Source organism: Pectinophora gossypiella, chromosome 1 (genome assembly GCF_024362695.1).
Source record: "Pectinophora gossypiella chromosome 1, ilPecGoss1.1, whole genome shotgun sequence".
NCBI classification, from domain to species: domain Eukaryota; kingdom Metazoa; phylum Arthropoda; class Insecta; order Lepidoptera; family Gelechiidae; genus Pectinophora; species Pectinophora gossypiella.
In genome coordinates this window covers 17,548,216-17,566,723 of record NC_065404.1, presented here as the reverse complement: position 1 = coordinate 17,566,723, position 18,508 = coordinate 17,548,216, and the positions used below count along the sequence as shown (strand labels likewise).

The window sequence follows — 18,508 nt, the reverse complement described above, 5'->3', positions numbered from 1 at the left end:
CTGTATTTTTTTTTATTAAGTAAGTATAAGGTTTGTGATTATTTAGAAGACATGAATGTCAAAATATTAGGCAGCTATGTTACTTAATTGTATAAGTGATTTTTTTTAAGAACATCTCTAGGGCCCTGTGCCGAGGTTTTTCTTGCAGCTTCTTTTCCCCAGCTATATAGGTTGTGAGAAGCTGCAGTAGTTTTAGGCGGATGAGACATTCGTTACGTAAAAAATGTCGAAAAATTAATGAAAATATTTTTTTATTTGAATCTCGTATGGCTGACTTTATTAACCCTGGTATCAGGGTTTTAATAGCCTAGTTTGAGTAACGACGAGCAGTTGGATAAATCAAGGAACTTCGAAGAAATCAGAAATCATTTATTTCCTTTAGATAAGTAGAGACAGAGTCATGCAAACACATAATAACGGGTTCTTACCGCGTTCAAAGTAAGAATATGAGACTCCCGATATTTCGACACTGTTGCAAGTGCCATGAACCCGTTATTATGTGTTTTAATTATGATAATAATCGCGTAAACTTAAAACAATTTATAGTGTCATGCAAATATCAAAAGGTAGCATGCTATGGGAATATAATGAGGAAAGTTATGAGTACGAATGTGGATGGATTGTGTAAAGGAGGATTTGTGTGTGAAAGGTGTGAGTACTGAGATGACGACTGATACAGAAATGAATGGAAGGGGAATACATGTTGTGCCGACCACACCTAGAGTCGGATAAGGGCAAGAGGATGATGATGCAAATATCAAAAAATCACTAATGCTATAAAAACAATTATCACTACATAGTATAAAACAAAGTCGCTTTTTCTGTCCCTATATCCCTATGTACGCTTAAATCTGTAAAACTACGCAACGGATTTTGATGCGGTATTTTTTAATAGATAGTGATTTAAGAGGAAGGTTTATATTTATAATAACATCATTAAATAGTGGAGAAATACTGTTATTTTTGAGGTTTTTAATGTGATGACCGAAGCCGGGGCGGGTCGCTAGTTATTAATATACCTACCTAAGGAGCCATTCGCGTAATTTATATTGTCATTATTATTATATTCCCGTTCTTAAAACATGAATTTCTCAAATTCCAGGATCCTGCATTTGGGACAAGAATCGTCACCAAGCGTCCTGCAACTGTCACCCAGACTTCACGGGGTCTCTCTGCGACTCCTGCGAGGACCCTCTAGCCTCCTTCCCTACATGTCAAGTTATTGAGACCACTCCAGCTTGCAAATGTGACCCCAGGGGCATCGTGGACCCTGATAGGATCTGTGATGACGTTTGTGAATGCAAGGTAAGATGCTTTTGTCTTATTTCAATCATAATAACGTAACGTAAACAGCCCACTTATACAGAGTGTTAGTAACATCGTTACGAATATTGAGGGAGATGTTTCACAACATGATTCTGGGTTAATATCAAGTGGAATTTTCCCTCCCAGTATTCGTTACGATGTCACTTACACCCCGTACAAGTACATGCATGTAGCCATACAAGTAGGTATGGATGTTAGTGATGAATACTGATGGGGATTATTCAGACCATGATTCTGAGTTGATATCAACACTTCTTTCCAAAAGTGGCTGCAAGTTTCCTTATTGTTACCTTAACGTGACGTTAGTTTGAAGTATCTTAAGTATGTATACCGTATGTACGTAAGCTGCCAGTTTATCTAACAACTTCAATGTTTTCCCCTTCCAGGCCAACGTGGTAGGCGAGCGCTGCGACGCATGCGCGCCGGGCTACTTCGGTCTGAGCGAGACTCTAGTAGAAGGCTGCCGACGCTGCTACTGCTCGCACATCGCCGACTCTTGCGCTGCTGCCGCTTCTGATAATCTGGATGACATACCCGCTTCGGTATGTTATTAAAAGAGTGATTTAATAGAGAAAATTAAACCTACATTTTGTTATAAAGGCATGTACCCATTACCCCGTATCATACTAGGACCGTGCTAGGACTATGTCAGGCACAGACCTGCGCATGCCCTGTTGCTGGCAACACAATTAATAAATATTTTTTACATAGCAATATTGTATTGAATGGAACGGCCGGCGCCTCTCGCGAAAGTATATTTTAACAATTATAAAGACATACTAATTAAATAGTGACAAGAAATAAACTGGTGTCTTGCACTTGGAAGGAGAACCCTCGACTTCGCACCATCTACTACAACTACAGTTCACGCCAAGAGCCAAACATGCCCGAGGCTTCTTCTTCTATCGTGTGGGTTGTGAAATGGAATACCAACCTCATCAACCATGGTGTCAGGTTTATTACTGAGCCGCCAAACGCCCCTGACATGGCTCATGTAACGATTACTCACTTACATCAGTAATCAGTAACCGGGACAAACGGCTTAACGTGCCTTCCGAAGCACGGATCATCTTACTTTCGGACAATCTTGTGATCAGTCAGTAATGTCCTAACCAAACTAGGAACCACAAAATTATATTTGTGATATCTCCCCACCGGGAATCGAACCCGGGACTTCCGGATCGTGAGCCCAACGCTCAACCAATGGACCACGGAGGTCGTGCCCGACGCTACTATGCCCACAGTAACGGAGCAAAATATTCTCGCCGGGAATTCTGGCTATCAAACGCAAGTTCAAATACTTAATGATGCTTCTTCCAGATGGTGTTCCCTCTGAACGAAGGATGGCTGGTCACTGACGGAAACGGAAATGAAACGCTGGAGCCGTCTCTAAACAACCATGGAAAGCTGTACCTTGTCAGTTATGAGGTAAGGTTGCAATTTCCCCAGATAACTTCATCATCATTATCTCCCTAGCTTTATCCCGTTTTCCACAGGTTATTCACACACTCCAGACACTTCATACAAACAACTTCGTTTTACACAGACACCACACATTGACGTTATCGTACGGTCACGAGCATTAATATGTATACACTTTGGTACCATGTCACATTAACTTTTTTGACAAATTGAACTGTAAGTCTCACTAGGTAAATGTCAAATATGTTAGTGCGACAGAGTCCTAAAGTGGGTACATTATATTGTAAGTGGGCTCATGACTTTCCACGCGCATCTGTGTGTGTGACGTCTTATGCCATACGATGGGGCACTAAACTATGTCCGAGGGGGGTTACCTCACCACCAGCTCACCACCAGTTACCTTACCAGCTCAGACGCTGGCGGGGAGCTTATTTTTTGTCGTGACTTTTTGTAGATTTGCCGCAGATGGCATTAACTACTTGGCCGGGCAAGTGGGGAACGCTGAAATCTCTCACCCGGTACAAAGTTTAAGACAACAGGCCTGGGGGTGCCCAGTTGGGCGCAAACCTCGACGCAGGGCGTCATCTAAGAGGAAAAATATTTGAAAGAATTAATCAACCCTAATGGGTCGATAGTGATAAGCGCTGATTGAGGGAAATCGTCGACTACACAGGCGGGGTCGGTATCGGTGTCCTGAAGTGTTTGGTGTCGCGAGCTGATTGGCTGCCTCTATGGCTAGAGTAATCGGGTCGTAGGGAACTGGTGCGGAGCGAAGAGTTGCCGTTCTATACGTAGTATTATTCCTTATTATATGGTGTAGGTATCGGATTTTGAATTTATAACTAAAAAAAAGAAAAATAAAGTACTTAGTTCTAAATTTAAATTCTGATGAGTACAATGATAAATGTAATAATTGATGAACATGGAAATTAGCATTCATTTGTATTCGGAAATGCGATGAGATGGTTCAAAATCTAAATGTAGCCTACAATAAATTTCCAGGTAGATGGCTGGGACTCGTTCTATTGGGTGACTCAGGCCCTGCATGGTGACCAGCTGTCTGCGTACGGTAGTGACTTCCTCATCAAATTCTTCTGGAGCATCGTCAGAGGAGACACCGGCGGTAACCCAACGGTTGGGCCTGACGTCATACTTGTTGGCGCTGGTGAGTTATTTCATATTCATTATTACATCACGTCCAATCGGAATCCGTAACTATCGACGCAGATGCACAACACTGCCTACCATAAATTACTGCAAAGCAAAAAGACTAAGAATTTTTAACTGATGAACACTTCCGTGCTGTTGTCGTGACAGAATATTGGGCTGACAAATATAGCTCTATTTTAAACGACTTGTCATACACTAATCTTTTACCAAGGGCTCACGATCCAGAGGTCTTGGGGTCGATTCACGGAACATAACATGAAGTCACTTTGTAAGACTATCCTGGGTTTGGTCACACCCCGGAGACTTTATACAAACAACCTCGTTCACACAGACACTACACATGGACATAATTGTACACGCGCATCTGTGTGTGTGACGTCTGACACCATACGATTCAAGTCTAAACTATATTCGAGGGGGGTGAGGTAAACCTAGCTCAGACGCTGGTGGGGAGCGGAGAGGTGCCGTTCTATACGTAGTATTATTACTTATTCTATGGTTTGGTCAGGACATTGCCGGCTGAAACCGCCTGATTGTCCGAAAAATAAGATGATCATTTTCTTCGGTTACTATTTACTGTAGTTCTCAATTTCAGATGGTACCAGGCTAGCATATGGCAACAGAAGTCACTCGACCCCCGAACAGTCCGTGGAGCTGGTGGTTCCATTGGTGGAGGGAGGCTGGTACCAGCTGAGTGAGGATCCGGCGCTCGTCAGCCGGACGCAGCTCATGGATGTACTGCGAGACCTGGACCACGTCATGATCCGGGCGAGGTTCCATGGAGATCAGGATGAGGTAAGGGCTTCAGTAGTCTGGCCAAAGCGTTCGGCTCAAGCTTCTAGCTGCGAGGATTGATACCCAATGAGAACAATGAGAAATCAATTTGTGACACTGTTCATAATCTGGTTAGGTTAGGTATTTGTGAAACTAACCATAAGGGGAATACTGTGAAAAATCACTTCAACAAGAAGTGAGTTTCTCCACTTCACTCCAATTTTTTAACAGACTGAATCACCAAATTGTTCTAAAAGTGAGAAGCTTGACGATGCTTTCTTATTCTTTCAAAATTATGTTCCCTTTCGTTAACGAGACTTTATACAATAAAGAAGGTTCCTATAGGATTGATAAGATAATTAAATATTTTTTCAACCCGATCCTTAGCGTAGCATTAACGCAAGCAGAAGCATAGGATAGATCTTCACCGTTCCACTTCGGAGATAACATGCCTGTTTGTACTAACTTTATATTTTCTCTTCTCTCACCAGGTTCGTCTAGAAGGCGTAGAGCTCCGCGCAGGGCAGGACCCCCACGAGCAGTGCGCCTGTCCCCCTGGCTACGCAGGCGCGCACTGCTCGCGGTGTGCGTGGACGCATGCGCGGGTACAACGCGGCCCCGGCGCTGGTCCGCGGTTTGAATGCGTGCCTTGCAACTGCAATGGACATGCTGCGTGCGAGACTGGTAGATCTTTAAGAGTAAATCTTACATTAGCTACGTGATTAAGTCAAAGTCAAAAACTTTTTTGGAAATATCTGGGTGACACGTTTGTGTTCAACTTTTCTTCTTCTCTCGTGTGGGTTGTGACGTGGATTACCAACTTCGGTAACCCTGATGTCCGGGTTATTATAGAGCCGCCAAATGCCTCTGACAGCTCGTATAACGACTATGTACTTACATCAGTAAGTAGCAACCGGGACCAACGGCTTCGCATCTTTAGAAGCATGTAAATATTTCGATGAATAAGAAAATGACAAGTGTAACTTAAAATAAAAGAAGGGGTAGAAGAAGGAAGATAAACTGGCTGGTTGTCCAGTGGTGAGTGTTGGGCTCACTATCCGGAGGTCCCGGGTTCGATTCCCGGTGGGGACATATCACAAAAATTACTTTGTGGTCTCTAATTGTTAGGACATTACAGGCTGATCGCCAGATTGTCCGAAAGTAAGATGATCCGTGCTTCGGAAGGCACTTAAAGCCGTTAGTCTCGGTTACTACATACTGATGTAAGTCGTTACATGAGCCATGTCAGGGGCCTTTGGCTGCTCGATAGTAACCCAGACGCTAGGATTGATGAGGTTGGTACTCCACTTCACAACCCACATGATAGAAGAAGAACTGGCTGGATAATATAAAGAAATGCACTGAAAATAGGGACTCAGACGCGGTCTCCAGCCAGGCTCAGAAAAGGGAAGACTTTGCGGTGGTGGTCATTGACGCCCAATAGGGCATGGCAGATTTAGAAGAAGAACTTGACACGATCACTGTGTAACTAAAAATTAGATATCAACCCCTCACGTGCAATGTTATTTTTCTGACATACTATGGCAAAAAAAAATGTGCTCCACATATGGGACACGCACGTATGAGTTTCTTTATTGCCTCATATGTGGTTCATACACCACCAACTCCACCAACCCGCATTGGAGCAGGTGGTGGAGTATGCCATGTCCAGCAGTGAGACGTATATTTGTGGCTGTTTATGTATGTGGTTCATACACAGTGAACCTGTTAAAATACAATGAGGAGGTGTCTACAGGAATCAGCACCAATGAATGATAAGGTAATATTTTTCTTTGCAGTGGATGGCCCTTGCGGCACGTGTCAACACAATACCACGGGGCCACACTGTGAGCGATGTTTGCCGGGACACTACGGGAACCCAGTTCAGGTATTTATTTATTTAACCCCCCCCACACTAGCGTCTTTCGAGTGTCGTCGTTGTGCCAGCGTCCGCGCAACGTCGACGCGACGCCAGCGCTGGCCGGCTGCCGAACGCCGAGCGTGCGCGGCGCTGGCGTCTCGTAGACGCAGCGCCAGTTCAAACTTCAACGTTTTTTGCGAACAAGTACAATGCACAACACAACCAATTGTAATAGTTCGTCAAATATTGGTTTAGCATACGTTAACTTGCGACCTCAAAGTGAGAAGCAAGCGTTTTACTAACTGGGCTACCACGCCAATGTAGGCTAAATAATGGTGCTAATTCCTGTAAACACCATCTAATTTTATTTTAAGTTATATCTGTCATTTTCTTATCCGCCGAAAAGGAAAGGGACGGGTAATCGACAGGCATAAAATTTATGGATAAAACGTCAATGTTAAGCAGAAATCTAAAATGACCGTCTAAACATTTTACATCGGCCAATAACCCGACAGAATGAAGTTGACAGCACACGTCAAACGGTTTGCATACCAGCGAGATACTTTTTGTTTCGCCCGGGTTATTCCTTCATTTACTCATTCTTCCTAAAATTTACGAATCTCAATCATCCGTCTCTTTCCTTTTCGGCGAATAAGAAGATGACAGGTATAACTTAAAGTAAAATTAGGAGGTGTCTGCAAGAACCGGGGCCAGAGTATTCTGTTTAAACACAAAATGAAGTCTGACACTAGTTTTATGCTAATGAGCTGCCTTAGTAAGTTGATAATGCTAATACCTGTAGACACCAGCTAATTTTAAGTTATACCTGTCATTTTCTTATCCGCCGAAAATGTTTTTTTTTTATTTATGAAACACTCGTCAATTTTAGGCAGAAATCTAAAAATTTACAATGATTCATAAACCTGACATCACACGTCAAACGGGTTGTTTCAGTGAAATACTTATTTCATTCGCTCGGGTTATTTTCTACTCCCTCAATCATTTTAAAACTCACAACTGTCAATCATCCGTCCTTTTTTGGCGGATAAGAAAATGACAGATATAACTTGAAATAAAATTAGATGGTGTCTACAGGAATTAGCACCAATGTCTGTCAAAATTCGCTCCAATAATGACCTAAGTAACGATTGAAAGCCACTATCTTCTCTTATTACTGTATAATTTCTCCTTCAGGGCTCATGTTCTCCGTGCGCGTGTCCTCTCTACCTACCCTCGAACAACTTCAGTCCAAACTGCGCTCTGGCCACCGCTGAAGGTGATGAGTTCGTTTGTACTCAGTGCCCAGATGGATATACTGGGGATCATTGTGAACAGTAAGTATTGTCTTGATTGCTGATGAGGATAGAGCAACACGGACCTCTGCGGACCACCTCATGAGTGAAAATGTGTGTGAAATTTTCGTTTCGCAGTCTAAATGTTATCAAACATTAAGCTAAACAAACAAACATTAACAAAGACACAATTACGCGTGATTCGTATTTTAAATATGTTTTTATTCGTATTTTAACCCGCTCGTCGCCAATGGTGTGTCAATGAAACGACAGTAAAACGCTAACTGACTTTTATTGATTTACCCACATCTTACACATAATCACTATAGCTACCCTACAAAGCTAAGCTTGTTTCACGAATCTGTGTCCAAAATCTAATATATCTATAAATAATTTGTTTATATAGCAAATGTAAATTGTTACTGGCAATAAATTTATTTTATTCTTATTCTTATTCTTCTAAGATGGCAGCTGATGCCTATAACACACGCTTGAGTCTATTTTAGGCATCAGCTGAAATGATTATTAATTTGTAACTTGCTTCTTACTAATTTTGTAAAATTACTAATTTTAAAAAAGTTAATGTGACATGGTATTAAAATGTATACATATTAATGCTCATGACCGTACCTATCTAGCCATACAAATTTGTATGGATGTTAGTGACACCGTAACAAATACTGAGGGAGATGATTCAGACCATGATTCTGAGTTGATATCAAAAGGACTTTCTTGTCGGAAATTTCACGAAAATTGTAGTTGTTTTTTTAAACATTTGTTATCCACTCAGACTCATGGTCGGAATCCCTCAAAGGTTTGGTTACCACGTATTTATGTATATTTGTTCAATCATTCTCCGATAAGAGCTATCCCGGTTTTTTAACAAAGATTGCTACCCCCATTTCTCCCTGACAGCTGCGACTTCGGCTACTGGGGCTCCCCCACCACGCTGGGCAGCTCGTGCCAGCCCTGCGCGTGCGGTGGCGCGCCCTGCGACCCCGACACAGGGCTGTGCCTCACGTGCCCGCCGCACACTGAGGGCGCGCGCTGCGACCAGTGCCAGGTATAGTATAATTATTCTTTAATGCATTATAATAAATAAAAAGATCACATTCAAAAATGTCTTTATTCAGTAGGTAACATAGTTACACTTTGAATCGTCAATTTTTACATAACGAACGTCTCATCCGCCTAAAACTACTGCAGCTTCACACAACAATGATTAATCACGCGCTCAACGGCGAAGGAAAACATCGCGAGGAAACCCACATTCCCGAGAAATGCCTTTTGGTATGTGACACTTTGTCGTCCGCTCGTCTTTGAGACCTGTCTGAGACTGATATTAGGCAGCTAAATTACTCAATCGACATACCAATATTTTATGTTTATTTTTTTATTTTATTTTTTAAAGTTCAACGTCTAGGGCCCTGTGCTGAGGTTTTTCTTACAGTTTCTTTTCCCCGGCTATACAGGTTGTGAGAAGCTGCTGTGGTTTTAGACGTTCGTTATGTAAAAAATGACGATTCAAAGTGTAACTAACTATGTTACCTACTGAATAAAGATATTTTTGAATTTAAATTTGAATTTGAGTGGGGTTGAACCGGCGACAGCGGTTGGGATACAAAATGCGCGTTTTAACCTCTTTTTTCTGTTCCGTGGTTTAGGCCTATGCTGGGGTCTAACCAGCGACCTCAAAGTGAGAGTCAAGCGTTCTACCAATTGGGTTACCACGGCTATTATTAAATTAAGTAGGTAATAAAGAATAATAAATGTCCCACAGGAAGGCTACTGGTTCGGCGCGGACGGCGGCGCGGGCGCAGGCGCGGGCGGCGCGTGCGTGCGCTGCGGCTGCGGGCGCGGCGCGCTGGCGCCGGCGTGCGACGCGCGCAGCGGCCAGTGCGCCTGCGCGGACGGCTGGCGCGGGGACGCGTGCGACCACTGCGCGCCCGGACACGGAGGTAACTCACTTCATTCCCAAAACTTTCGCTAATCCTTCCTAACTCTTCTTCTTCTGTCGTGCGGGTTGTGAGGTGAATTACCAGCCCCATCAACCCTGGTGTCAGGGTACTAACTAATAATAATTATAAACCACGTAATACCGCTGAAGCGAAGATTGGTGGTAGGGCTGGCAGAAGAAGACCTAGAAGGACGTACATTGACCAAGTTGGAAACGTCCTTAGAAAAGGTTTAGTACGATCTTGACGAAAGTGGAGGAAGCAAGAGACTTCTCTTGTGTCAGGATCGAAGCAAATGGAATCCCACAATCTCTACTCACCCCGATGGGAAACGTCACGTATATCATGTTTCAGCGGTGAAAGAAAACGTAGTGAGGAAACCCACATTCCTGAAAAATGCGTTTCAGACGTACGTAACTGTATAGGGCTGGTTTTCCCTTTGTGAGTTGGAAGGTCAGACAGACAGTGGCTTTTGTAAAAAACCGGACCTGTCAAATCTTCAGGTTAGGTAAGCGGACCCTGCGAACACTATAAAACACTCGGGAGATGATAAATGATGATAAAACTCGTCCAACAGGCATAGAAGCCGGCTGCCCTCCCTGCCGCTGCGGGCTGGCGGCGACAAACAAGACGTGTGACGTCACCACCGGTGCGTGCTCGTGCGCAGCCGGCGCCGCGCCGCCTGCGTGCGACGCGTGCCTGCCGGAACACTACGGGCTCAATGTCGCTGGCTGCTTGGGTAAGTGATACATGGATTTTTTATATAAGTAGGAACCAAACCACCCTTCGGACTCTGCCGTGGTTTGCTATAATGTATGAAATCATGATGAATTTATTTCAGGTATATTAGTGTGATATTAAAAATCACGTCATCGAACGGAGCAAATTACTATTGCTAATATTTCTTATGCTCTCTCTTTGTCTTAGTCTAAAATAACTGAAAATCAGCCCCATGTTTCGTTTTGACTGATTTACGAATTCTAATTACGAGTACGAGGTACGAGGTTTGACCACGTTTATTGATGACGTCATATCACCTTGTATAACAAATAGACAACTAATCTATATAAAGTATCTGCGGCTCATCTTATCACAAGCGACACGAACTTACTACATAACATATACGTATTTACAACAAAATTAGGAAGCTTTAAAAAAAAATCTTATGATGATATTAGTGAAATTACCATAGAAATGTATCTGATTTGAGAAGATTGTCTTCTAGTATATAGCCAGTCAGCCAGTATCTTATCCAGCTAGGATAATTACTGAATTTCTTGACATTTAAATAAATAAAATACAAAAAAAGCATTTGTAGTTTTCAAATTTAAGAGCAAAACTTAGGCTAAATTCGTGTGCGAGAGAATAGACACCATTATCACCTCATCTATTTGGGTAAGTACTTAAATAATGAATTTATTTATTTTAAGAGTTATGATGATAAATATATTATATTATACTATAATTTATACATTCCATTACAGTTTATAAACAGCAATTTTACTCATTTATTAAATTGCTATTATAAGACGTAAGGCGCGTGGGTCCTCCGGTCGCGCATTGCTTGGCTGCAGATAGACAAGCGGTTTTAACTTCAACGTCATAGTTGTATGGCAACCGGGACAAGCGGCTTTTTTCTACCGTAACTAATAACTTGACATAACCGTCATTCGTCGCCGTTCTTGACAGAACGCGGTAAACGCGCTCGGTCTGCGATTTTTGAAGTTAAGCAACTTTCGCAAAGGCCGGTCATAGGATGGGTGACCACAAAAAAAAAGTTTTCATCTCGAGCTTCTCCGTGCTTCGGAAGGCACGTTAAGCCGTTGGTCCCGGCTGCATTAGCAGTCGTTAATAACCATCAATCCGCACTGGGCCCGCGTGATGGTTTAAGGCCCGATCTCCCTATCCATCCATAGGGAAGGCCCGTGCCCCAGCAGTGGGGACGTTAATGGGCTGATGATGATGATGATGAACCGTCAATATAAAGTCAGAGATTACAAGTCATAATAAAATTGCCGAGTACCATGCGCGGGCGCAAGAGGCGGTGCTTGAGGAACGAGTCCATTTGGCGTATTAGCCGGTACGTCGTTACATTACACGCAACGTAACACTAGTGTTGCAGATCTATCGACAATTAAAGTATCGATAAAATATCAGGTAAATAAATGATTTTTATAATTAAATTTAAATACTTAGATAGATTTTGATAGATAAACTCACGGCCCTGAGTCCTATTGAAGTGGGCAGAGCCGCAAGTAGATAGTCTATCTGAAGTCACTATTAAAGGTTATCGATGGTAATTAATAGCGTTTAACAATAGGAACATTTTAAGACGATTTGAAAGATATTGCATTTAAAATTTTAGTTTTATTTTTTTTCATTTGACTACAATCTCACCCATCTAACTCGGCGCCCGATACGAATTGGTGCGGGGCGGAGCATTACCGTCCTATACTCCATGTTATTCTTTAATATAATAATTATACTAGGCTGTCTATTTTTATTTGAAATGTTACATTTTAAATAGTTACCATCGGAAAACAATCTCTAACCTTTGCTTCTATGCTGTTCTGGGAGCAAATAAAAAACATAGAACACGTTCAGCTGCTTGTCTTCCCGGGCATGTCGTAAAAACCGACAGAGGGATTGTGTCCTCTAACATGATGGACTAATGTTATGGGCGATAGGCTGATCCCTTATCACCATAAGGTTCATCATATCCAGCTTACGATAACGTATCAACAGTGGCTGCAAGTTGTCTTTGATTGCTTGTGGCTCTGCCCACCCCATTAGGGATTACGTGAGTTTATGTATGTATGTATGTACCATCGGAAAACCCTAAAAGGGTTTGTCCCGACATTAATCCCACTTATTATACTAGTACATCTTATACTAAAGACAAGATAATCAATTGCGACACCCAACGAAGTTGCTCGCGCAGTATAGAATGCTTGTTTTTACAAATACAATTGTTTGTAACGATATACCAAAGCGACAATCTATACCGCAACGAACTACACCTCCGCTGGATATCACAATATCTTTACAAACATGGTAGGTAAGTACAAGTTGATCGCATACATAGTAGTTAGTGGTGGCGGCTCGCGTCGCAGCTCACTGCACGAACCCAAACGCACGAAGTTGACCTATCGATAGTGCACTATCGATCACGTACAACTCTAAAATCCGCGACTACTACCCACTTGTGAGCAGTGATGACGTGCCTTTCCCGAGAATATTCCCAAATTAGAAATGTTCCCGTTGTAAAAACTCTTCACATATTGCGGACACTGGCTGCTTTTATTTTTTAAATTCTTTTTTGTACTCTAGGCTTAACAGCCTCCGTGGTCTAGTGGTTAGAGCGTTAGGCTCACGATCTGGAGGTCCGGGTTCGAATGGGGACATTGTCGAAATCACTTTGTGAGACTGTCCTTTGTTTGGTAAGGACTTTTCAGGTTTGAATCACCTGATTGTCCGAAAAAGTAAGATGATTCCGTGCTTCGGAGGGCACGTTAAGCCGTTGGTCCCGGCTATTAGCCGTAAAAACATCTCCACCAACCCGCATTGGAGCAGCGTGGTGGAGTATGCTCCACACCCCCTCCGGTTGGTTGAGGGGAGGCCTGTGCCCAGCAGTGGGACGTATATAGGCTGTTTATGTTATGTATGTTATGTTACTCTAGTCTTATCTGCCTAAAGGTTAGGTAGTAAAGATCCTTTAACAAATGTTTTGCATCTTTTTACTGCTGGGAAAGTTCCCGAAGTGGGAAAATTCCCAGGAACGGCACATCACTGCTTGTGGGGCCTTAATTATAAATCGCCACTTTTATAGTGTATGCTTATATCATCATAAGCTGAAATTAAACAATTACAATGGATTATGGGAGTCTTCAAGGGTAGAGTGAATAGGCATTTGCTAGGTAAGCGTGATCACAGATCATATAATACTAACGTAGCGTGATGCACCCTTGACCACATCATCACTTACCATCATCAGCCCATTAACGTCCCCACTGCTGGGGCACGGGCCTTCCCTATGGATGGATAGGGAGATCGGGCCTTAAACCACCACGCGGGCCTAGTGCGGATTGATGGTTATTAACGACTGCTAATGCAGCCGTGGCCAACGGCTTAACGTGCCTTCCGAAGCACGGAGGAGCTCGAGATGAAAACTTTTTTTTTGTGGTCACCCATCCTATGACCGGCCTTTGCGAAAGTTGCTTAACTTCAACAATCGCAGAGCGAGCGCGTTAACCGCTGCGCCACCGAGCTCGTCACTTACCATCAGGTGAGAATGTGGTCAAACGCGAGCCTATATTACTAAAAATATATATGATGATAGGGTTGTTATACATTTATTAATTGCTGTAGGTAGATAAGGTATAGGTATATATTAATGACGATGGAAGTCGATAATTTGGATATCATTTTCAAACGCCGAAGTTCAATTTCTTCGCCGATAACGATGAACTGTCAAATAGACATCAAAAGTACTGAAATCATTCGTTCAATCGGCTTGCCAAAGTTCATGTCATCATCATCATCTCCCTAGCATTAACCCGTTTTTTCACAGGATCCGCTTAGGTTAGATACCTGAAGATTTGACAGGTCGGGTTTTTTACAGAAGCGACTGCCTGTCTAACCTTCCAACCCGCGAAGCGAAAACCAGCCCAATACAGGTTAGGTCACATACCTCCGATAATGCATTTCTTGGGAGTGTGGTTTTCCTTACGATGTTTTTGTTCTGCTGAGCATGTGATTATCATTTATGATCCAGATATGAATTCGAAAACGAATTTGACAAATTTCATGTGACGTCACAAATCGGGAGTCGCCATTTTGGCTGTTTGCGCGGTACGACAGAATCAAATCGATGTCTGATTTTCTCTAATGATTAGAGAAAACACTGCTCTAATCTGATCGGCTTCGTTTTAATGGTAGGGCCCTGTACCTTGTTATTTTAAATTTCTCGGAATTATTTATTTATTTATTTATAAAGGTCTTACATACAACATTACACTGTGACCTAATGCGCTGTATGCCGAGATAATAATATTAAAATTATTAGACAAAATAAACTTTGAATGAAAAAAGTTACCAAAAAAAAAATACAAAACAAAAAAAAGACGAATAAAAATCAATAATTCAACCAGCAATACTGGCAATACATTTATTTTATTCTTATTCTTCAATACTAAAATTAGGAAAAAAGAAAACAACGAACATAGATTAGTGGTCAAATGGAATCCTGTAATAAAATACCTCTAAATTAAAAACAAACTAATTATACAAATCTATACTACAAAATGTTTTCTCCTAACCTAAAAATAAACACGACAAACATTTTTCACTTAACGTAGTTTAACATTTAAATTACTCTTGAACTGTACCGACCTAAAACAGCTTAAGGCGATCCAAAATCTCCGCTGTACAATTTGCGTAATGTACTCCAGCCTACTCCAGCCCTAATTTTCCATACAGGACCCACCACAGTGAGTCTTCGCCTTAAGCTATGTCATTATGCATTACGTACATCGCTCCGTTGCTATGGAAACGGCCGTGAACCTATTAAGAACAGCCAGCAATGGATTGTTCTCTTTAATAGCTGAAGGATGGAAATGATAGGTTCGGGCTGAGGAATTATGATGTCAAGTTAAACTAGGGGTGAAATGAAATGGTTGACTGTACGGTGTGGTACCTATTTTATTTAGCAGAATAATGACTTTACCTTAGTTAACACGTTCACTGTGTAAATGAAAATTAGATATCAACCCCTCACGTGCAATGATATTTTTCGAAATACACATTGGAATTTATGTACATAGACACACTATGGCAAGAAAAAATGTGCCCCACATATGGGTCATACACGTATGAGGTTCAAATTTATTGCCTCATATGTGGTTCATACACAGTGAACGTGTTAAGATATAGAATAACGAATAATACCTACTACTTTTAGAGCGGTGACTCTGCGCCCCGCCACCTCACCCCATCTGAGTCTTACTTTAGTCTCAAACTATCTGTCTCTCACTTTCGCGTTAAGCGGCACGCAGTAAGAAAGAGATAGGAGTTTTTTGTAAAAGTGTCCGTGGCATTGTTAAGGCTTAGAGTAAAAAAAAAATATTCTAGAAACTTATAAGTTTCTACTAATACGCTCAAATTTAAGGTTTGTCTCCTAAACACGACCACGACTATATTTACATTTAATTTAGTCATTGGTCGTTTAGTTCATGTTACCCACACCTCATCGAGCTTTCTGTTAGACCAACGCGATAGGAAGTCGTATCACCGTCGTGTCTATAATACGCATGGGGTTATGTAGATATGTATCTATTTGCGACTGTTAAAATTTTAACTCCTATATTAGACAAACAGAAAGATCACAACCCTACAAGATTTGTTCAGCGGAATCTGCGTTTATCGAGATTGCGTGGAATTGGTGTAATGTGCGCAGTTTGCGTGCGCGTGCGCCGTCCGTCAACCCGAGCGGCCTATTTGTCTGCGGACAACGCGCGTCCAAGATACGGATAGACAGATTTGTTTTGATACCTACTACTAAGTAAGTAGATAAATAAAGTACACAAGTACGTCAGTTAATAAAATTGCAAAAAAGCATTCTTGCGGAATTTATGCACGATGATAGGCTAGATAAAATATTCATCATCATCATCACTAATTTAAGAGCCACGCTCTTATCGGTGTAGCATTCTCCATGCTAATTTTTTAGGGAAAAATAGCTAGGGCAGTGGTTTCCCTCTTGCCTTCCGCCCCGCAGTACTCTATGTGACAAGAGTGTGATGGCGCCCAGAGTAGTCTATTTCAAAGCCGTACTAGGACTCCTGTCCTCCGCCTCTGAATTGTACTGCTTATGCTCTGTTTAGTACCCCGATCACAACCTCCCCCCTCCCATACAAAATGTATCGTTTTGACATTTCATGAAAAGTAGTAGCAGTTCTTTAATCAGGAACTTTAAAACCAATCTTGGATTTTTTAGCGTTGTACCTAGAATATGTCGTGAACATAATAACTTTTATAAGGAATCCAAATTCGATTTGCTATCCTGTTTCTTACCTAAATTTAAAAAAATATTAAATAATTTTGTGAATGTTCGTTTGGCCGAGTAATCTTTAACCATTTAAGTTTATTAAGTGTCGTTTTATTCTTTTTAAGATTTATTTCTCTATTGTTTCTTTATTTTATGTAGATTGTCGTCCTTTGTAGCGTAAATAAATTAAAATGTTGTGTTTGCCTATAATTGGACGAGCACTAGTCCAGTATTTGTATATAGGTTAAGTTACGTGTAAAAGTGTTTTTGTCTGTTGGCAAACCTGATAAATAAATAAGCAGATTAGCAATTTCCAGTGGATAATAATGTGCCGATTCGAACCCCTGTATCGGGCGTCTTGCAATAATGACTTTAGCTACGCCGGGCACCAGCTTCCCCTGGTGGCCGTTGAGCGTAGGCTAGGCGGGAATATAATAATGAAAATAGTGTTTACAAAAAGTAAAATCACTTACCAAGGGGTCGTGCGGGAACTAAAACTATCACTCACCACTTTTCGAATGTTTGAAGTGTTATGATGTATTTTTGAGTTGTTGTGTGTAAAATAGGTGTGTTTGTGGCACAAGGGGGTTGAATAATGTCAGCGGTTTAAACAAAAACAAAATTGCGGGGTGCGGAGAAGCTAGAAGGCGCGGATTGTAGCCATTTTGAAATTGGCAACCAAAAAGGTTAAGTCGCTCGCCAGAGGGCGCTGTAGTAGTGATACCATAGGTAAAAAATAATGCGATAACGTTACAAATAACTAACGCTAATAATGGGCGTTACTAGACTTATTAATGTATTTTAAGTGCAGTTTTACCACCGTTGGCTCGACCATTATAGATGGCGATACGCCTCACCTATCACGTTGGTCTAACAGAAAGCTCGATGGGCTGTGGGTACTTAGTTCATCTTGCGATGGATGTACCTCTGACTACCCCAATCGGAATAAAGTCTTGAGCTTAGGTTATGTTAATAATGCCAAATACGAGCAGCAAGTTGTCTTCGAGAGCCTCGTACTCTGCCCACCCCCATAGCTATTATGATGAGTTGTGTCTGTCTGCCAATGCTAATTTCTGTTGAATTATACGTCTCTTGAAACACGACATTAGTTTAAGCTCTAGTTGCCACCACATTAAAATACCAGTGCTTAACGTCTCTCACCAGAAGCGATATAATATTTCATAACAGAGACAAATGGCCAAATAAATTGCTAGTCGTTTAATTTGTCCGACAGTGTACCGCGTATTTATAGAGCAACGTAGTTAACGCCGATACATTTCGTTCCGTGTTTATTGGTTTGAGTAACCTATTACTTTGCACTGCGGTGTACGTTATGTGATTCATTAATATTGCTAGATTTCTAAAAGCAACTTCATAACAGCGTAGCTACTATTCTCGCGTCCTAATATTGCGACTAGTGTTGGGTTCTTACCCGGAAAATTCCCGCGTTTTGGGAATTTTCCCAATTCTGAGGGAAAAAACCCGAAAAATTCCCATTTCAAGGGAAAATATTTTTTATCGCGTATATTTGTATTAAAAGTAAGGATTTCCAACAAAGACCATTTAAATATAATGTATGCCTACTTATGCCCAATTTATCTTCTGTCGTAGTGTCGTATGAACTCTTAAAAAACATCTTAAAAACATCGTAAAAAGGAGATCA

At 41.6% G+C, this 18,508-nt stretch overlaps 1 protein-coding gene across 1 annotated transcript in view; it reads left to right on the top strand.

Moving 5' to 3' along the window:
* The window catches only part of LOC126367529 (laminin subunit alpha-2), a 199,271-nt gene that overhangs the window by 37,068 nt on the left and 143,695 nt on the right, over window positions 1-18,508 (top strand). The window contains exons 8-18 of the mRNA XM_050011103.1: window positions 1,103-1,305; window positions 1,713-1,868; window positions 2,647-2,754; window positions 3,751-3,913; window positions 4,514-4,713; window positions 5,184-5,376; window positions 6,492-6,580; window positions 7,748-7,887; window positions 8,761-8,908; window positions 9,626-9,803; window positions 10,378-10,539. Coding sequence (XP_049867060.1) covers window positions 1,103-1,305; window positions 1,713-1,868; window positions 2,647-2,754; window positions 3,751-3,913; window positions 4,514-4,713; window positions 5,184-5,376; window positions 6,492-6,580; window positions 7,748-7,887; window positions 8,761-8,908; window positions 9,626-9,803; window positions 10,378-10,539 — 1,740 coding nt within the window. The remainder of the gene's footprint in view (window positions 1-1,102; window positions 1,306-1,712; window positions 1,869-2,646; window positions 2,755-3,750; window positions 3,914-4,513; window positions 4,714-5,183; window positions 5,377-6,491; window positions 6,581-7,747; window positions 7,888-8,760; window positions 8,909-9,625; window positions 9,804-10,377; window positions 10,540-18,508) is intronic.